The 22,569-nt window shown below is 35.5% G+C and overlaps 1 protein-coding gene across 6 annotated transcripts in view; it reads right to left on the minus strand.

The window, feature by feature from the left end:
* CAMK2D (calcium/calmodulin dependent protein kinase II delta) overlaps positions 1-22,569 on the minus strand; it is a 284,407-nt gene that overhangs the window by 37,074 nt on the left and 224,764 nt on the right. For 4 of the 6 annotated variants that reach the window (XM_068543349.1, XM_068543347.1, XM_068543348.1 and 1 more), the window contains 5 exons: positions 13,193-13,287; positions 10,750-10,872; positions 10,429-10,512; positions 9,940-9,982; positions 6,607-6,644 (listed from right to left, as the gene is read on the minus strand). In XM_068543349.1, the coding sequence (XP_068399450.1) occupies positions 6,607-6,644; positions 9,940-9,982; positions 10,429-10,512; positions 10,750-10,872; positions 13,193-13,287 (383 nt within the window). The remainder of the gene's footprint in view (positions 1-6,606; positions 6,645-9,939; positions 9,983-10,428; positions 10,513-10,749; positions 10,873-13,192; positions 13,288-22,569) is intronic. The other 2 variants (XM_068543345.1, XM_068543346.1) reach the window with 1 other exon arrangement.

Here is a 22,569-nt window from a genome sequence, read left to right on the forward strand (position 1 = left end):
GAATTGTTTAAGATACACAGTCATCTTGACATGTAGACTTGTTAACTGGACTTTTACTGACTAATTGCACCATTCATTTCTCTTTCACGATGTCATTCATTTTTGTTTTCAAAGAAAATATGTGTATAGTTCCAGATAAATTAGGCCCAAAAGAAAGTATGGTAGAAAAGGGTAAGGGTTTTCTTTCCTAGTTTGAGACTATGAATTAATTTTGCTTTGAATATTTGATGAGATGTGTAATCTTATTAAAGCAAGATGATGTTGATTCTTTCTGAATACCTTGTTTCCATCAGGGTTGTGGATTACAGTAGTTTGGGGCTCCTGAGTGAGAACAAAATAGAGAAAGAAACAGTTCGCATTGGTAAGTACATTCTTAACTAGTGCAGGGACAGAGCAGAGTGAGCCAGCTGACACAACTAAATAGTGACAAGAGCTTAAGCAATGTTAACTACTGTCAGAGGTTGCAGCTGACAAGATCTCTGATGAAAGATCTCCCTGGTGAGCCCATGAGATACAGCACCTCAGTACCTAGCAGCAGCATGCAAAAGACCTTATTCGTGATCAGCGTACAGACAAGGCTTTGAAGTTTGGAGACCTAAAGAGGCACTTGCTGTTTCACAAAGTCCTATACCAGATAGAGCTTTCCTTTCTTCTTTAACAAACAGCCTGTTAATATCTGTCCCATAGAAAACTGGCCAAGGGCACTGGAGATTAGAACTTTTTGAGATGATCTCAAAGTCTTTGTGAAGATATTTTTCAGCTGTATTAATTTGAGAACGAATCATGGTGTCACAGTACACAGATAAATACCCTTGGAAAACCTAGAATCATTGGACGACGCTTAAAAAAGGGCTATCCTAAAGAATGTATTTCACAAGTCCATAAGAAATTCTGAGAAACACTGAAAAGGTTCTAGAACTAATCATATAATCACTGTAATTTGAGACGCATTGCTGTTAAATCCCATGTTAATTCATATATATATAAGAAATTTCTGCTTTATAGACTTAAATGAAAGATTTGTTTGTAAAGTCATGTTTTTCCATGAAGAAAATATTATTTTTTCTATTGCTTTCTACTAGAAAATTGAAGAAATATTCCCAAGTGGAAAATAACAGTCAAATACCTGATGTAAAAAATGATTCAGTGTCCATACATCAATGGCATTCTTGGCACTTTCATTATATGATGTCTTAGCAACTGGGAGTTACTGCAACCCATGGAGAATGCTCTTCAATCGTAAGCACTCTGCCCACTAGACTATCTCATCTCCACTACACTTTATGCTGCAGTACTTAGAAAGCATATTTACTGCTGCCCTTCTTCCCTTCCCTGGCTGGAGGTATGATCAACACTGTTTTTTTGCTAGTAAGTAACCTGCTATCTTGAGGTGTCCTTCCTTTAAATGTTTTTAAATTGAGCCTTCTGGTTAACTCTAGTGGGACAATCTCCCTAACATTTTCCATTCATCTGAAATTAACAGTACAGAGGACAGTAAAAAACCATTAACATTTCTGAAACTCATAAATCAAAACATGGAATAATTTGGGGAAAACATTATGAAACTAAGAACATTGAATGCCAGTATTCAAACCTTGAATTTTAACATAATATGGTCTCAAAGTGTTAAACTGATTGTGTGAATTTGATAGAAATGGACAAAACTGATTCCCACTGATAATTCAAAGCTCTGTGCTATGCAATTTCATTCTTTGGATTAAAGTGAAACAGTGATAATTTAATTTAAAACACAACAAACAAAAAGCTTTAAATTATCCAGTGCCTCTTTATCTCAGAAAGTGAGGTCTTACAAAGCCCTGCTGTCGTAATAAGAGGGAAACGGGAACTCTGAATAAGGTCCACATTTACTTTTGTCTAGCAGTAATCCTCTTAGCTCTCCTTGATGTCAACAGTTGCGTCAGGAAAGGAAGAAACCACTGTTTGCATATCTAGAGCTATCATCAAAAGAAGAGCTAAGAGCAACCAAAGCGCATTTCTAAGGCAGCATGCAACACTTTTAACTGAAGACCACAGCTATCGTCAGTACAATGGTCAAAAATGAAATGAGGTCATCTCATGTTAGAAACACACTGTTTGACAACTACCTTAACAAAAAGAAAAGAACTTTTCTCATATCTCAGAAAGCAAAAACAAGAACAAAATCCAAAAAAAATAAAAAAATAAAAAATGTATGTATCTATATAGTGAAAGCAAATGAGAGAAACAACCAAGACAGTAAAGAACTTAAGAAGGGTTACAAAGAGTCCAGGTATACCAGCGCCGGGGTAGGAATATTTTCTTTGGGGCTGGTTACCACGTTGGCTTTGTTGTTTATCTGTAGGTATGCAGAAAATAGAAAAAGAGATGCCTTAAACCCCTCAGTAGCCAATGTCTCTATACACAGCATGTCTACGTGGAGATATAGACATGAAAATAAAGAGCCACTGAAGATGAACATGAAAGACACTATGATGACTGACAGGAATGATGATCAATTCTAGTCTCCGATGGTCACACCCAGGCTAGGACTGTGTCTGTGATGGTGGAATGACAAAACGGACTTGGCTGCTTTGGCTGTGCCACCTTAGCAAACAGACAAAGAGCTGCTTCAACGGAGCTCAAATCAAGTGTCAGAGTATGAAATAAATGTAAACATTTTCATACTCTTCAGGTTGGATTCTGTTTCCCAGCTTCCAATTTTCATTGTTATGAATACATTCCTTTTTTCATTTGATTCTTGAGCCTGAAGTCACACACAGACTGTCTTTCTCTGGGGAGCCATCATCATTTTGTTTCGTAGGTATCAAATTAAAAACTTAGGTCTTCTGATGAAATGCAGGCTTTATAATAAAATATCTTAAAATGATAAGTCTGGGTCTCCTTTAAAAAATACATCTTCAATTATAAATGAGCAAATTGAACTCTTTACTATATTCTGGATGCAAAATGACTTTATTTTTCACAATTGTTTGAGAGGAAAACACTATGTATTCTGTCAAATTACTGCTATTGTTGAAGACTATTTGGTAATACCATTCCCTTGCTTTAACGTAATTGGTTTTGACCTTAAAGAAAGATCATTATCACTATGGAAGCCACTTTGTGAAAACAACTCAGAGGGTCAATAAGTATTGTAATGGCCCAGAGAAGACTCTTTGTTGACAAGTGGCAACTTGAAACTACAATTGAGTTTGGTTACTAAAGAATCAAAGACTGAAAAGTAATAATCAACATCCACTTAAACTCATGCATGACATTGTGATTATCAAACAAATATAAATTAACATTCACTGTCTTGCACTATATTATCTAGTTATTTTCTTTACATATTATTATCTAAAAAATACATCCCATAATTTTAGTATAAATGTACTTAAGGACTTAAAGAGAAAAACATTCTGCATAAAATAAATGAATACCAAATGAATATTTATAAGCAATTACACCAATTTAATTGTTTAGACTTTCTAAGAATTCTTTTCTTTCATATTTTATACCTACAGATCATATTGAAACTGACACTGAGAGGAAGACAGACGGTCCAAAAAATTAACTTGGGTATGTAATATTTTGCTTTTCTATTCATTCCTATTTGTGTGACTATTTGGTACCAGTATTATTTAAATACACTATAACACTGCACTCTGTGACATGCAAGAAAAGAGAGAAAACTTGGTGCCCTTTACTGGATAACCCTTTAAATATTAGACCATCAATCTATGTTTTGTGGATAGTTTAAAATTTTTCTTTAAATAGAAGTGTGCAGAATTTAACATAAAATTTGTGCAACAGCCAAAAAGAGATAAGAGATAATGGAGTTTATTAAAGAAGGGTCAAAATTCAGTATTCACTTTAGTACAGAATATATGAGAAAAGAGGAGGGACACACATGCAAATAATTTCCTATTCAGGAAGAGTGCTTGGCAAAACACAGCTGACTTCTTATCAAATGATCAGAAGTGTTTAAGATTAAAGCCCACAGGTATTTAATATACTCCATTTAGTTTGTATCAGTGATATTGCAAAGAATGAAAGAGGAATATACTGAGATCTTTCCTGTTTTGACATATGAGACTTGATTTTTTTCCTAGGTTGTGGTTGCCAAGAACTGCTTTATTTTAGTGGAAATGTCTCACGGGCATACCTATGCACACAAACTTATCCGTACAAGCGCACACACATCAACACACACGTTCACACACACGTTCACTCACAGATACACAGCATACACACACTGTTGTCTCTTCCAAATGAAGGCCATTCTGTCTGGATGAGCCATCCTTTATTGTCAGGCACGGCAAATATGAATTAAATGAATATGTCCCTCAACCACCACTTTTACTTGTGTTTAAATGTACAGTTAAAAACTTTTTTGTTAAAGATCAGCTTAATGATTTTTTTACTGTAGAAAATCTTTTGCAGGTATTTGTAATATTGATTAATTTAAAATAATAGGAGAATTTCTAGGTAAAAGGCTAGGAGGACTTCCTTTTAAAGAGTCAAATATCAAGTATGGGCTCAACCACAGCTGTCTTTTAAATATACAAGAGCTCTGGCACTTTTGTTTGTGAAATGTATTTATTTTATGTTATGGAAGCAGAGTATTTTTATTTAAAAAAATTAAATGAAACCAGATATTTAAATGATGCACTGAACTATGCTTACAAGGCATGGGCAAGATATTCTTATTTTTCAGGTGTTGAGTTCATTCAGTTTTAAGGTTAATAAATATTTTTTCCAAAGGTGTTTAACTTGGATGAATCCTTGTAAGATCACTTTCACACAATTTATAAAACTCCATGGTGGATGCATTCTGGTTTATCTGAACTAAGAATCACTCCTATTTTAGTAATCATGATCACCATTTAAAAATAATCCTATAGTGTTCCTTCACTTTTCACAATAATTATAGACATTAATTATGTCATGGTTTCTTCAGTTTCAGGAGAAAATTGCACTTTTTTTAATAGCATATGGATGACAGTATAAACTTTTGACATATTTCAAAAATTCCATTTCAAAGAAAAACAATAATATTTGAACATGGGCACTGTGTTTGATAGTTAATTAACATTAACCTGTAATGATCCTATACTTTCTCCACTTACACTAACTTAGGCAAATAAGACTGTTCTATTCCTAAGTGTGAATTTTCACAGGAGGAGAAATCTGGCAGATAGAGATCCTCACCATCATCTGAACACTCGAACTGGACTTCCTTTTCTGAATTGACCAGTCAAAGAGAAAGGAAAAGAAAAAAAATATGACCGGTTGAATTTTTAAAGTATCAAAGCATGGAGCACAGAATAATTTTGTCTTTAAAGGTGAACTATAAGTTGACTGGAAGAAAAAAGTTCTGGAAATGTTTCTTTCTATACAAGGATAGTAGTGAAAATAAATGTCTCAATAGAAACTGTGAGCTCTGCATCACCAAACAATACAGAAAAACACAGGGGAATAAAACATTTGGAAAATTTAAAATATCACATTCCCACCAATGTTACATTGGGAAAAAAGCAGACATCAACAGTCATTACTGAACTTTAAGTTGAATAAACTAAGCAGAAGGAAGAGACTATTACAGGTTGAGGAAAGGAATTAATCAAAGGTAAATGCCAACCTAACGGGAATCACAAGTGCATGGTCACCATAGCTCTGGAAATTCCCAAATCACACACAGACAGGTGCTGAAGAAATGACTGGGCATGAACATAAGAAGTGACAGATGATTTTCTAAGTTATATATTCAAAATGAACTGACCACTTGACTTTGGGTCAAGTTCAAACGTTAGAAAATTAATTAATTCCCAAGAACGTTGAAGTGTTCATGAGGAATGTAGGTGTCTGCCATTGGAAGAGAAAGAAAAGGATTAAAGAAATAAAACATCGAGGTAATACTCTGGAAAGATAACAAACATAATGCATGTATAAGGTTATATTCAATCAAAGGTAAATTCCTATGAAACAAAACAGAATCAGTAGAAAATAAGCTGTATTATTTTGTTCAGAAATCCAAGAAAGTCAAAATATTCTGCCATTATCTTTCTTGGAAAATTTTTCTAATATTTGTTCAGGATATTCATGTTAAGTCTGTCTCAGTACCTTATGATAGAAGAACAGGAACAATTAAGACCTTTATAAAAACTGCCCAAGCAGAGAAATATAGTCATTTGAATTTTGATTTCCTAGACTCAATGATTTGATTTTTTTTTTTTCCCCCCCATGGGCTATAAATTTCAGCAGCCTTCAAGAACATAGCATAATTATTTGGAAAAGCATCTGGTTTTCAGGGATTTTCAGGTCACCATGACAGTTTGAGGATGTAGTAAAACAGAGGATTTAGACATTCAGTTTCTATAGTAACTCCATATAAAGTCTTATTTTGTCATGATTATTTAATATATAATAAGTAGAAAAAATGCAGCTTTTCTTGGTATAAATATTAGTCATTCCTGTATATTAAATTATTTTATATTTCAACCTGCATCCTTTATCAGGAACTATAAAAAGTATAAGCTGCAATGACTTAGAATTTATATTTAACATTTAAAAATAATCCAGCATCTGAAAGTCGGAAATGAGTTTAGGAGCACCTGTTTAACTTACCTTTACTCCATCTGGTTTCTTCAACAAACTCTTGGCTGCTGCAAAACGAGAGTAAAATCAGTTTAGTGAGTTATCCATAGAAACCGATAGCCAGGCAACAAAACAGGTTATTGTTTCCTTCTACCACCTTTACTGATTTATGGCCAACACACGCCAAGTTATCAAGGTCACATTGATGAGCGCGAGCTTACAGGACATTGAAATACAGTATCACTTTTCTTAATCTTGCCACATCAAATTTAGAACTAAATTCTTATTTAGTTCATTGAATATAATTGGACACTTTGCCACTTATATTATTGGACTTTATTTCACTGTTGGCTGTGAAAAGGATACTGGAACTTTAACTGGACTATGCTTTTGTAATCCAGAAAGTTGATTTCAAGTCTTTAGACATCAGCTCACAGATTGTTATTACATGTTCATTCACACCAAAAGTACCAGTTCTGCCACTTAAGTCCCTCTTCCTAGAGGTTTAAAACTCATTTGTGACAATTTGCTCTGGCTAAATAACATTCTTTTTAATAAATATATATTTGAAATCAGATAATTTCATTTTTACAAAAATATTAATAACTATACTTAAAATGAAATGGTATATTATTGACCTAGAGCAAATTTTTTAAACGCTTAGCATATGACCTTTAAAAAAAGGTATTATGTATTTTCTTATACTTCAAAATCAGAATACAAAGGTCATAAACAAAAGCCTTTTACACTGAAAAATTAAAACTCATAAAATTTGAGGCGAGATAGAAAACAAAATGAAATCTTCAACTAAATCAGAGAACTCCTAAAGTACATGGTCTTACATGAAACTTTACTTTTTTGGAGGGAGCTTTTAGCATTCCTTCTGTCACTGAACTCCTTGAGTATATTAAAAAGTGAAGTGAAAAATATACTTATGAATGGGTACATACACAGTGAACGGATTATGTAACTGTCAACGACAATTAGTAGATCAAGTGTAGAACATCCACAAACATGTAGGACAAAGTACACACTTATGCTTCCATTTAATGTTAATTTTATATATATATAGTTATTTAAGTACATCAGAATAGAATTTGGTATCTGAAATGGAAATACCTAGCTATAATAGAACTGCATGAACATGTAATTTCCTGACATCTGTTTGATTTGGGCCATTAGTTTGATATCACTTTGATAAAATTTTAAATTTATTTAAAAGACACAAAAATGTTAATTTTATTTAGTCTTTAGCAACAAAGCTATTAATTTATTATTAATAAGACTGTAAGAAATAGTAGTCTTAGCTATAATACTGTGTGCCTGGAGCTAAAAAGCAATATTAAGTAAATCCTGTGGCAGTTAATAGGTTAGAAAGCAAACTCAGAATAATTGGAATTGCAATAGCAAGCGAAGAGAAGACAGTGATTCAGGGTAAGCAGGGATTTGGCCTGGGAGATGCAGAAATGTCCCTTTTGCTTACTATTCACCTTACCTCACAAGAAATACATTCCACATAACGGGAGAAAAGAAAAAATAAAAACAACTTTATAACCATATACTTATGGACAAGTTACTTTAAAGAGCATGTCTGGCAATGAAACAGAATGAATACTCAAAACTAAAATGCAATATCAACTATAAGATGTAACTGCGTCTAATGTTATACCAGTTGGTTTTGAAATGACGGATAAAAAAAAGTTTGCTTTTCATGCTAAGACATTCAGAAACAATATCAAATCCACATATTAGTGTGAGTTTTTAGTTTACATGATGATGAAAAGGAAAATGTGAGGTAAAAAGCTTCTATACATGGGTACATGTATTAATAAAGGCCCAATTTACGCCTGAGACTTTAACAAAATGTACAATCTTAATTCTGGAGATTTTTTTCAAGTTAGTTTGTCATTAACAATACATACCATAGAAATCATCCTACTTTTTAGTGATTCATTAATGATTGGGCCACAATGAATATTAATTTATTTGAATATAGCATATATTAGTTAATATTTAATGAGATATTGAACCCACCCATATAAATGTCAACTATATTAATCAACTGTTCATAAAACAGGTAACTTGACAAAGGCAGTAACAGGATTTTACTACACCAAACAAATTGGACAAAATGCATACAATTGACTAACACAGTCCCTCAGTTTGTAGCATTACTCATTGTGTTATTATCATTGTTGCTGTTTAACAGGTCAGTGGAAGCCTTTGGAAAGCCTCCTGCGAACTCACATTATATACAAAGGGAGACAAAAGGTGACCATTTAATAAAATGGTAAACAGTAACTAGAAATTGGTTGAGAAGTTTGGAAAACATGATAATGATATAGATCATCACCTGACATCACTACAATACTCAGAAGTGAAGTATGTAGCAGGAATAAATTACTGAAGACATAGCTGGATAATTTGATGCTGCAGATCACTCTTATATAAACAGTAAGCAAAGTAAAATGGTAGTATTTTTGGTATAATCGTCCGACAATTGTTCCACGTTTAAACAGCCAAACAGTTTTACCAATGCAACTGCCTTGCTGCTTCACTCCCTCTCCATACATAAGGCTGATGAGCTTTTACCAAAATTTTATTTTTGGAAACCTGATCCTTTGAGGTAACCTATCAAAAAAAGGAGTTCCAAAACTCAATTTCTGGAAAGAGTATATACTTTATGTTGACTTCGGCGAGTCACTTCTACAATAAAGAAATAGTTTAGCTTCTTTCAGCCCATTATTTAAACAAACTTATTTTTACCAAGAAATCATTTCAAGGAACGTTTACTACTGTGGGGTAGGTTCTCTGTAAATTCTTGAGTTTAGATACCTTCGAAAGTTGTAATCATTCTTATAGCAGGCCAAGCTACTACAGAACCGTACTTTCAAAAGAACTTAGGCCTAAGGGAATTGGGTTCCTCAATAATGGCCTTCTTCTAAAAATCTTGCTTACTGGGATTCCCTGAGAGAATGAGACAAAAAAACAAACTATTCATAGTTATTACTTTATGAGATCTCAGTTAATTCTGCGTTCAAAATGCTGAGCTTCAAGCTGGGGGGGAGGACGTAGTTCCAAAGTGTGTGCATCCCCGCAGGGATGGCAGAGGGGTTCCGAGTCCCGCTCCAGTGCCGACCAGAGGCGGGGCTGCTGGGGCGCTCTCGGGGAGAGTGCAGTCACGGGCCTAACGCCTCTGCGAGACGGCGCCCACAGGCGTGCAAGGAATCCATGGCACACGTTTGCCACCCCTGAACAACAGTGTTTTTCTAATGATTAAAGAATTAAAGATTAAATTAAATTCCAAAAAAGATACCAGAGAGGAGAGGAGGGGCTCGAGAGCCGAGTGCTTAACACGTGTACCTGAAAAGTTCCTGGTAGCCAGCATAGTTGTCAAGATGGCACCCTGTCAGAGCGATAAGAATACAAAATTAGTGCTGCCTTTGCAAAGCACTGACCTAACAAAGAAGCAGTTTTTGATAATAAATCTTCTCCTAGCCTTACTTTCAGTCAGGGCATTTTTGCTTGGCTTTGGCTTTGGTTTCCTGAGAGTAGCGGGGCCTATGTTTCTCATAATGCTGGGACCACCCTTGTGGGGGCGGCCAGATTCCGATGATGAACCTGCACAGCTGTTTTCCACTGAAGGGAGGGACCACGGCACGCATGGCCACTGATCCTAGCTCTTCCTCGTAGCTTTAATTCCAGTGTAGATTCCGTTTCCCAAACACCCAGAAGAAGAAGAGTCCTGAGGCTCACACGTTTAAAAGCCTTTGCCCATAGCTCTGTTCCTCACACAGAATCTCTGCTCTCGCTGCCAAATCGCCCTCCTCACAAAAGTGGAACATTTCTTACCTTCAGTTTTCTTCTGGCATTGAATTTCTTCAAGCAGTCAACAGTCTCCTGTCTGTGCATCATGGAAGCAACAGTAGAACGTTGCTGGAAGAGGACAAAAATAAACTTAATTGAGGATATTCAAAAGATATGCATTCCTCAACTTCATCAAATTTTTATTAATGGTGCCTGCATCCATCTGACAAACTTATAAGCATTCAACTGCAAGAGTTTCCTAATAATGAAAGACTGATTTTAGCCAAGACTATTTGTAAGACAAATTTTAAAGGAGAATGTATTTTTCATTTAAGCTCCTGAGATCTTTGAAGAACTGTCACTTACACAGATCCATGGGTGTTTCAGTGCCTCCGAGGCTGTGATACGCTTGGCAGGGTTGATAGTAAGCATTTTATTGATGAGGTCTTTGGCTTCAGGAGTCACTGTGTCCCACTCTGGTGATGGAAACTTTAAAAATATGTTTATAAAGGGTTTAAAAAATAGATACACTCAGTGGAACAGAGAAGAGCCAAATATACTAATAATTTCCTTAAGTAGTGAATTTCTTGTATAAGTTAAATTGTATCTATATATAGACAAACTGATATAGATATATATATATCCCCCCTCTATGTATATATCTATATATTAAGATATTGAGTGTAACTGATAAGGGACAAACATGTACACTAAATTGCCATAACTAGTGATACATTCTTAAATTTGGAAAAATAAACTCAATCTTCTAGTCCTCTCAAAGCATATTTGCTTTGATATGAAAATTCAATTTTATGCAGCCTTTCTTGTAATTATTTATGCAATTTTGCAAAAGTCAGTAAAGCTGAGACATTGTCACATCGTCATGCTACTATGCCAAGGTTCAAAATAATGTGTTACACACTTCCACAACTCATCAACAGTAATAGAGAAAATAAAACAGCTTCAATTCCTGTTCCAAAACTGACCTATAAATTGTCGCTATTTGGAGTGCGGCAGTGAGAAGAAATTTGAGACTACAAATTTGAGCCTCAGCAGGATTTCATTTTAACACTTCAAAAATGATAAATTTCACCAAAAGAAAGTTCATGAAATTTACTCTCATAACTTCTATTAGTAATCCGTTTGTATAGTAATAATATGATACAGAGATTTATTCTAAATTTCTGTGTATAAATTTTTTGTTGATAATTATGTAACCTCACTTTCACTTAATAAGCATATTTAGTAGAAATAATATTCTTGATGGGTTAAGAAAAATGTATATCGCATTAGTTTCTAAATAAACAAAATATCAGGTTCTTTTCTCAATTCACGAATTTTTATAGACAATCTTGAGAAAAAAGGCATTGTCACTGTGCCTTAATGGACTAAAGTTAGTTCACTTTTAGTAGTCATAAAATGGGCAGTCTGTGATCCACTGGCAAAATGAAACATAAGAAAAATGATATTGACTCTTTAATACTTGCAAATTTTTGCCAGTTTAACAACTGTCATTTTAATTCCAGAAGTTTATTTTAGGCAGTTGTAAAAACTTGCTAATCAGGAACTATTGAAGAAACACTCAACCCTGCTTCTTTATGATGTGCAGATCTTCTGATAGTAAATGAGGGGCTGGGTTCAACCCAGATAAAGGTGGGCCCTTTTCTTATTTTTCTAACTTTCACAAACTCATTCCTTCACATTCACCAAGCAGTGCATTGCAGAGCTGTGTCTTCCCAGAGGGGTGCCTAGTTCTAGTCTGTAAAGATGGTGAATGTGCTAGCTTGGCCAGGTAAATTACAATTTGGTTTAATTATCATTAGTCTGGCTAAAATGGAATGCTTCAAAACTAAAAGATTTTAAATACCTGTGATACACACATCCATCTGAATGTTACGTTTAGTCAGAAATGCATTGGGGAGTTCATGAGACCTCATACAATATAATACAGACTTCTCATAACTTTTCTCACAGCCACATTGAGCTTTTAACTTGTACACAGAAGGTGGACCCAATATTGCCTACCGCTTAGTTAGCCCACTTAATAACGTAGGAAGAGCACGTCCAGACCTTGCATTCTGACTTCCAGAGGACTGTGTGAGGTAAAACCAGAGGAGGTGGTAAATCATATTTACAGACATATTTATCAAAGGAGAGAAAATTATACCAAAGAGCACAAAGTTAAGCCCAAAAGACAAAGTAGATAAGGTCTTGCTCTTCAGATACAGAACTTAATTCATATGCCTATTTTCAAATATTCTAATTGTAATGAAATGTATTGGAATTGTGCTTTTCAAATATTTTTCAATTGCGAAACCCATTCTTCAAATGAAAGCTCTCAGAGAAGCCATTTGGGTAAATAAAACAAAAACAGTCAAAACTGACATAATGGAACGATGTTCTATTTGATACATGGATCATTGCAAAGTATTGTTGGTATATAGTTATGTGATAAGCATTTGAAAATATAATTCAGCTAAACAGGTAGTAACCATTTCTAAAGCAAAAATCTTTTAATTTTTATATGTTTTAAAATGCACTAAGATCCAAATGCTTTGACAAGCAAGGTCCTTCCTTAGAGACTTCAAACTGTTTACCTTTCAATCTTAGGAGATATTGAGCTAAAAGGAAATAGAAACTGGATATAGATGCTGCATTGCTTATTCTTTATCTCCCTTCCCCTAAGAGAGAGGAAAATAATAAGGGACATTACTGAAAATTATGGTTAAAATAGCAATGAAAAAAATCTGGTTCTCGGTCAATAAACAAAAAACCCTCGTCTAAAGCTGGATGAACATTTATTACATACATCATAAGCTCCAGCCTTGATCTGCTGATAGAGTCTGTGCTGGTCTTCATCCCAGAAGGGTGGATATCCAACCAGTAGAATGTAGAGAATGACCCCTGGAGGGAATGAGCATATTAACATAACGTTAAGTCACAGACAACAATAAGTTAAATGTGGCAGATCCACAATGAGATTAAGCCACACCCATTCAAAGAGGGGAAACTGGATTGTTGGTAAACTTCAGAGAGACGTGTTCTGATCTACTCTGAAGTGTTCTGTGGAGGGTGAATGCTGTTCCCCCTATGCTCAAGAGCTCTGATTATGCGGCAGGTCCAGTGCATGCACCAAAGAATTCTAAAGACGCACAGCAGGACAACAACCGAAGATGAAGCGCACCTGCCATTGTGGCTGACACACTTGGCCTCCCTGATCCCCGCCTATATATGAGCTCCCTGCGCTTTTATCTATTTAGACACCATGTGATTTTAGTCACTTTGTAGGTTGACATTTAAAAACATAACGTTATTTATTTCCTTAGTCATTTTGCTGCTAATTAGGACATTTTGTAGAGCAATTGTGCCCTGGTTATAGATTCATGCTCTAAATAGTCAGGGTCCCTGGGAGTGTGGATAACATATAAAGAGATGAAAATCCTTTTCTCTTTAATGACCTTAGTCTTCAAAAATAGAGTTTTTCAGTAAAACAACTAAACCAGTGTTACAGGAGAAGAGTATATGTTACAAAGAGGGAAAAGTAAGAGGAAAGTGAAACTGTACATAAAATTCAAAGAATTAGATAATCAGCTTTAATACAATTTGAGATCTTTTTCATAAATATCAATATGTAATTATTCACAAATTAATTTAATCAATACTTTAAAATTAACTTTTAAATAAAAAAATTAACTGATTTAACTTTTAAATTAAAAAAAAAATCTTTTAACTTTTAAATTAAAAAAAATTCTTGCATTTGCTAGTTTTTAACTTGCCTTGAAATCATATCTGGGGTCTAAATTTCGCCCGGGACTGTCCTTTTTATCATCATATGTCCCTTCCTCTACTTTTGAAATACTTTATTATCCTGCTTAAGGTCTTCACTTTCTTTTCTAGCCCATTGTCCCTGCCGTTACTCTGAAGTCTCCTGCTTTCGTTTCTCTTGCTGAGTCCCCTTAACTGGGGAAGCCTGGGAGAGGTGGTAAGACAGGTGATACATTGCCTGGAGGGCCTGAGTCTTCTCTTTCCCTTTGCCAAAGCTGGTCTCTTCGTTTCCTTACCTTTACTCTGTTAGTGACACCTAGCCCTGCTCCTGTCCATCAGACTTGACATCTGTATACGATAAACACTGTTGCAGCTAAAATGGCTTTAAAAAAGGGTTTATTCACCCTAGACTTTTCTAACCTGCTTCAGGAAGGCTCAGTTCAAAAGCCGATCGCTACTCGAATAAAGCATTTTAAGCAACATTCTTAAATAAAAACCCAACAAGGCTTTAAAATCAAGATCGGAAGTTACTTCACGGCAGTAGAGTTTAAAAAAAAAAAAAAAAAAGGACAATGCAGAAAATTACAATATATTGGTACCTCACCTTCACAACATGAAAATATTTTTTCCATCACTACATTACAGACTTAATGTGCATTCATTTAAATTTATTTTCATATTTTTACTATCTGATGTAACAGAGGCATCTAATGACAATGATGATGATGAGTGTCTGTGTTTGTGTCCCCAGGATGCAAGGAGAAAAGAGGATGCACCTAAGTAGTTTTAACCCTCTGCTGTGGTTTAGGGGGTGAAGAAGAAAATCAGCTTCGTAACTGGAAGAGTCTATAGCAATTTTTTTTTTCTTTGTGAAAAATTATGGAGTAATTTTTATGCAGTAACATAGCTTAATAACACAGGCTGCATTTAAAAACTTTTTTTAAACATCTTTATTGGAGTACAATTGCTTTACAATGTTGTGTTAGTTGCTGCTGTATAACAAAGTGAACCGGCTATATGTATATATATACCCCCATATCCTCTCCCTCTTGCGTCTCCCTCCCACCCTCCCTATCCCACCCCTCTAGGTGGTCACAAAGCACTGAGCTGATCTCCCCGTGCGATGCAGCTGCTTCCCACTAGCTATCTATTTTACATTTGGTAGTGTATATATGTCAAAGCTGCTCTCTCATTTCGTCCCAGCTTACCCTTCCTCCTCCCCGTGTCCTCAAGTCCGTTCTCTTATAATGATTTTTAATTAGACATTTTTCTAGTAAACATCTGGAGTTAGACTGTTATAAAATTATAAAGCAGACTCACAACTGTGACATTTAGCGTTCTGGACCTAGGCCTGGCCTGCTTCTGACGCTTTGTTCTTGTGCATTACATCTACGGGTAGACACTTGGTATGGTACTTCTCTGGGAAGGGAAGGCTCACAGACAGTTCATTCCCCAAGAATCAGCAGCCACTATGTAGATAAATGCTCGTGATTTAATTGCTTGATTGAGGGATTTCTACGAAAAATGTACTTTTAATAAAATAATAGCATAAATATAGTGGATTTAAAAATACTTTCAGGCTGGAAGATTTAAAGAAAAGAGCTACATAGACATTATTGAGCAGACTGATGTGAAATTGTCAATGCCTATTTAAATAAACACTGTTTTGTAAGCTTACTTTGCCTTGCTCAATAGACTAGATTCCAAGGCATTTCTGGGTTATGTGCTTTTTTGTGGCTCTATTTTCTGAAAGTACAGAACAACGATGAGAGTTGTGGCATATTAATAAGGATAATATTAGTAAATTTTATTGTAGATAACACTTGCTGAGCACTTACCTGTGCTTTACTGCATTACCTCATTTAATCTCTATACAATACTATGAGGTAGATGTTATTGCTCCCATTTTACAGATGAGGAAACAGAAGCCGAGAGCTGAAGTGACTTAATTGTTTGAGCCACAGGCAGCCTTGACAAAGTCATGTCTTAAACGTTCCCTGCAGCCACTTTTTCTTTATTTATGAACTTTAACAAGAATGGTCATTTTAAGTTTTAAATTGTTTGTGTTGTCTAATTGAGAGGCCTTGACTTTCACTAGGAAGGTTTCAATTTGGTTCTGCCTTAAATATTCCCTGCAGCCACATTTTCCTTTAGCTATGCACTTTAACTTGATTATTTTAAAGTTTTTGTTGTCTATTTGAGAGTTCTTGCCTCACTAATAAAAATCCGATTTACATTTTCCTCATAATCCTAATATCTTACCTTTTTCTCCTAGGTCAGAGAAAAAAAGATGGCACTAAGACATCTATAACTAAAGCACTAATATCTTTAAAAGCCAATCAAAGGGTCTTCATTTTCTTTGCAAGAACACTTCAGGGGGTGATATGACCTCCAAATGTCAGATGTCTCTCCTGATGTTAGCAGCCCTTCATGATCACTGCCTAGATATTTCACTAGGGGTTACAAAATAATAATGGTATTCTAATTCTATTACACCTTCCTTAGTCTAAGAATAACTTACTTAATCAGCTGTTTGGTTACCCTGAGATATAGTTCATAGAGGAAAGATAGGGTAATTCATTTTTTCCTTCTTTATTAATCAGTTTTCAAAATAATGCATTGGTCCCCCAGCATCCTCCAAAGGCTAGGATTTCTGATGCATTTTGACCATTATTATGAATGCATGGATTTAAACTTATTTGATGCTTCAGTCCCTTACTTTTATTTTTCTTATTTATCCTCTAGTTATTCCATCTTTAACCAGTAGAAGACTCTTCAGTTAGGCTCCTGAGTCCTGTTAATACAAACTCTGTGGCCTTTAATAGTTTCCGTTCTTTCTAGTTATCACCAGATGCTCCTGGATAATCTTGCACTTTTCCTAATCCAGACTTGGAATCAGCCACTTCTATAAGGAATCCTGATTTCTTATAGTGGCGAACAGTATACAGAGACCGAGATTGGGTACTCTGAGGAGTGCTCTGTGGGAACTACAGGCTTCTTCAACAAATAAATTGAGAAAGGAGGAAAGAGGAGTGAGAAGAGGGGGAGGGAGAGAGGAGCAGAACTTACAAATTAAAAGAGACTTAAGAGACCAAACTGATAACAAAATTATGAGACAAGAGGGCAAATAGCAAAATTACTAGATACTTGATAATTTTAAGCAATTATTATTACATGACATTTAAAAATATTTCTATTATTGGACTTGACTTAAATAATCTTGGGGTGGAGGAATTAGCAGGGTGGTGAAGATGAAAGAAGATTAGCCATCAGTTCATTATACCATTATTCTCTCTACTTTGTACAGAGAATTTTCCCTAACATTTTCCATGAAAAGTTTAGAAAACTATTTTGACATGGTCTGCTTCATATAACGTTTAAAAAAATGGAAACTATCACTAGTTTTCATTACCTTATGTACATATTTGTGCTTGGGAGATGCTAGAGATGTTTGATTAATAAGAGTTGAGAAGCACTGATTACTGATTAGGTAGAAAGACTACATTATCACGAACATTCAAAACTGATTTTTAATAAAAGCTAGAGTTAGAAAAATGATTACTCCTATAATCACATTAATGATTAAAACATTCTAAAGGCTGTTCTTATGAAAAAAAGAGGTGAAGAAGCAATGCTGAGAAACTCTTGAGAAGTCAGTGAGAAGTTAATGGAGCAATCTAACAAGGCATCCACTTCATCTTCTCAGAAAGCAAAGGGCATAGCATGAGCTTGTGTGCAAAATGCAGGTGGAGTTTGGAAATTAACTAGTGAGGGATAAGTATGGCTCCTTTTTATCCCTTATGCAAAAAATAAATAAATAAATAAATCACAATTCAAATAGGGAAAGTGTTCAACTAACACTCTGAGACCCACAGAGCCAATGATGGGTAGAACAAAGATCTAAAAGATCAAGCCCAGCAAGTTAGAAAATTATTTTTCCGATGATGAAAGCTATTTACACCATGTAGTAGGGGTGGCAAACTGACAGGCTTTCTGGCACCAGGCTGAGGTGAGTGCAGGTGCCTGCTGGGCATGAGGTAGGCAGGAACCAGGGGAGAGCATGTGTCCGTTTGTCTGACAGGTACAGCGGCCATATAAGAACAAAAGCATATTGTTATTAGCTCTTTCAATTACTTTACAGAAGCCAGAAACTGATAGTTTCCAGAAAAATCTTCTGATAATAAATTATAAAGATAAATGTTAACACCCCCCAAAATAAAAGGTCCAACTGTCTGGCCAAGATATATGTAGACCACCTGTTTGCAACTTCTGCTCTACAATGTAAGAATCCTAAGATTTGCTGCCCTAAAGGAATTTGCAACTAGCTGAGTTATGCTGCCCAATGTTGGTGTACACCAGAATCACCTGGCAAACTTGTGAAAAATGCAAATTCCTGAACTTCATCACAGAGAATCTTATTCAATGGTTCATGGGTGGGTCCCAGAAAAGTTGTATTTTTGATAAGCACTCAGGTAGGTCACTTTGAAGCATGTGATCTGTGATCCACAGTTTGAAAAACATCAAGTCAGGGAAACCATAAATACTACATCTAGAGAAATGTCTGAAAGTGTGTAAGTTCAGAATAAGAGGATATTGGTAGAGACTGCGACTGGGAGTGAAGCTCCATGGGTTGAAGACTGATGAAGATGCGGGTCATAAGGGATGAAGGCAGATTGCCTTCTACATGTGAGGCACACCTGGAATGGTCCAGTGTAAGTGCTGCAGAACCGGTTGGTAAGAGCAACAAATTGTCCAGTAGGCTTGTGATTTCAAAACGGTAAATACTTTCCCAAAAAGCGCTTGATGCTGACTTATTCCAGCTGAAATATGAAAAGGTTAAGGCTCAGAAATCACACAATTTATGGACCTAAACTGGCCAAGAAAGAAAAAAGAAATATATTCCATAATATTTCAAAGATTTGTCAAAAGTTACTGTACATTCTGTGACAGCCACTATATTATCACTCATAATTGTTCTGATACCTAATTCAGGTAGAGAAGTAGCAAGATAAGGGGTGTGTGTGTGTGCATCTGTGTGCCCGCTATGTTTATAGACTTACATTTATTATTTTTTAAAGCCAAGATGTAGAAGGAAGTTCGGTTAAAAACCAGTGATTCAGCGACATCTATAAACATTTGCTCATCCCATTAGGGAATTATGAAACTAGCTATATATGCAAGAAAACTATCAAAATCAATTTACTGGTGTTAATGGCAGAACACAGGGCTATGTTCTTGCTTCACTAATGTCTATCATTTACTTTCCAGTAATGGACTAGTAGCTTTCAAAGCTCAGGTACAGCTCAGATTATATTCTGCGTGAGATCACAAAAGCAAGGCAATGGTGGTGAGTATTTGAAATTCCCTGCATACAGACTATTGCATGTTTCTAATAAAAATAATGCACAGGCTTCTTTGAGCCATTATACCAGTGCTGTGCTTCACTCTGTTCTGTGTCAACTGCCCAAAGACAGCCTTAGTGAGAGCTCATAGTTTAATTCACATAGAAGATTACCTGCCATTTTGGTAAATGGCTTATTCTGCATTTCTTTTGTTATCTGGGTTATGTAATTTCTTACCACACTACCCAATGTCTAGCCTTGCAAAGAAGTAGTTATTCAATTGGCAAGAGCTAGTGCTGAGGGATGGTTGAAAAAAGCTGCTCTCAAGATATGCCATTACCTAAAAGCAGTAAAATAATGCGTATGTTACTTTGGTGGTTATTATGGGGATGGGGATGAGGAAAGGTGCACCATCTTATAAGTAAAGTGAATTTAATGTAACTATCAAGACATATAATAAAATGGTAAAACAATATTCTAAACCCACAGCAGAGATTCAGAAATGTAACAAAAAGCAGAAGAATCCATTATGATGTTCCTGGTAGTGGGCAGTGGGGGGTTATTTGCCCCAAATATGTAATATTAGAATATCTAAGACATTGCTGTGGTTAGCTGCATGATCCCAAGGCATTCGAGGCATGCAATTAAAAGATGCTACTATCTCTAAAGAAAATGGGAGCTGGTGGCAAATATATGCTTTAAACAGGGCATGGCTTGTTCACAAAGGGATTTGGCTGCCTGTAAAAAAAACACGTAAAAAGAAAAGGCAAGAAATCAAAAAATACCTAGAAACAAATGACAATGACCCAAAACCTATGGGATGCAGCAAAAGCAACTCTAAGAGGGAAGTTTATAGCAATACAATCCTACCTCAAGAAACAAGAAAAATGTCAAATAAACAACCTAACCTTACACCTAAAGCAATGAGAGAAAGAAGAACAAAAACACCCCAAAGTTAGCAGAAGGAAAGAAATCATAAAGATGAGTTCAGAAATAAATGAAAAAGAAATGAAGGAAATAACAGCCAAGACCAATAAAACTAAAAGCTGGTTCTTTGCGAAGATACAAAAAATTGATAAACCACTAGCCAGACTCATCCAGAAAAAAAGGGAGAAGACTCAAATCAATAAAATTAGAAGTGAAAAAGGAGAAGTAACACCTGACACTGCAGAAATACAAAGAATCATGAGGGATTACTACAAGTAACTATATGCCAATAAAATGGACAACCTGGAAAAAATGGACAAACTCTTAGAAAAGCACAACCTTCTGAGACTGAACCAGGAAGAAATAGAAAATATAAACAGACCAATCACAAGCACTGAAATTGAGCCTGTGATTAAAAATCTTCCAACAAACAAAAGCCCAGGACCAGATGGCTTCACAGGCGAATTCTATCAAACATTTAGAGAAGAGCTAACACCTATCCTCAAACTCTTCCAAAATATAGCAGAGGGAGGAACACTCCCAAACTCATTCTACAAGGCCACCATCACCCTGATACAAAATCCAGACAAAGATGTCACCAAAAAAGAAAACTACAGGCCAATATCACTGATGAATATAGATGCAAAAAGCTTCAACAACACAAGCAAGCAGAATCCAACAGCACATTAAAAGGATCATACACCATGATCAAGCTGGGTTTATTCCAGGCATGCAAGGATTCTTCAATATATGCAAATCTATCAATGTGATACACCATATTAACAGATTGAAGGATAAAGACCATCTGATAATCTCAATAGATGCAGAGAAAGCTTTTGACAAAATTCAACACCCAATTATGATAAAAACTCTCCAGAAAGTAGGCATAGAGGGAACTTACCTCAACATAATAAAGGCCATATATGACAAACCCACAGCCAACATCATTCTCAATGGTGAAAAACTGAAACCATTTTCTCTAAAATCAGGAAGAAGACAAGAATGCGCACTCTCACCACTATTATTCAACATAGTTTCGGAAGTTTTAGCCTCAGCAATCAGAGAAGAAAAAGAAATAAAATGAATCCAAATCGGAAAAGAAGAGTTAAAGCTGTCACTGCTTGCAGAGGACATGATACTATACATAGAGAATCCTAAAGATGCCACCAGAAAACTACTAGAGCTAATCAATGAATTTGGTAAAGTATCCGGATACAAAATTAATGCACAGAAATCTCTTGCATTCCTATATACTAATGATGAAAAATCTGAAAGAGAAATTAAGGAAACACTCCCATTTACCACTGCAACAAAAAGAATAAAATACCTAGGAATAAACTTACTTAAGGAGACAAAAGACCTGTATACAGAAAAGTATAAGACACTGATGAAAGAAGTTGAAGATGATACAAACAGATGGAGAGATATACCATGTTGTTCTTGGATTGCAAGAATCAACATTGTGAAAATGACTATACTACCCAAAGCAATCTACAGATTCAATGCAATCCATATCAAAGTACCAATGGCATTTTTCACAGAGCTAGAACAAAAAAATTCACAATTTGTATGGAAACACAAAAGACCCCAAATAGCCAAAGCAATCTTGAGAAAGAAAAACGGAGCTGAAGGAATCAGGCTCCCTGACTTCAGACTATACTACAAAGCTACAGTAATCAAGACAGCATGGTACTGGCAGAAAAACAGAAATATAGATCAATGGAACAGGATAGAAAGCCCAGAGATAAACCCACGCACATATGGTTGTCGTATCTTGATAAAGGAGGCAAGAATATACAACGAAGAGGACAGCCTCTTCAATAAGTGATGCTGGGAAAAGTGGACAGCTACATGTAAAAGAATGAAATTAGAACACTTCCTAACACCATACACAAAAATAAACTCAAAATGGATAAAAGACCTAAATGTAAGGCCAGACACTATAAAACTCTTAGAGGAAAACATAGGCAGAACACTGTATGACATAAATCACAGCAAGATCCTTTTTGACCCACCTCCTGGAGAAATGGAAATAAAAACAAAAATAAACAAATGGGACCTAATGAAACTTAAAAGCTTCTGCACAGCAAAGGAAACCATAAACAAGACAAAAAGACAACCCTCAGAATGGGAGAAAATATTTGCAAATGAA

The sequence above is a fragment of the Eschrichtius robustus genome, chromosome 4 (assembly GCF_028021215.1).
Source record: "Eschrichtius robustus isolate mEscRob2 chromosome 4, mEscRob2.pri, whole genome shotgun sequence".
Classification (NCBI taxonomy): domain Eukaryota; kingdom Metazoa; phylum Chordata; class Mammalia; order Artiodactyla; family Eschrichtiidae; genus Eschrichtius; species Eschrichtius robustus.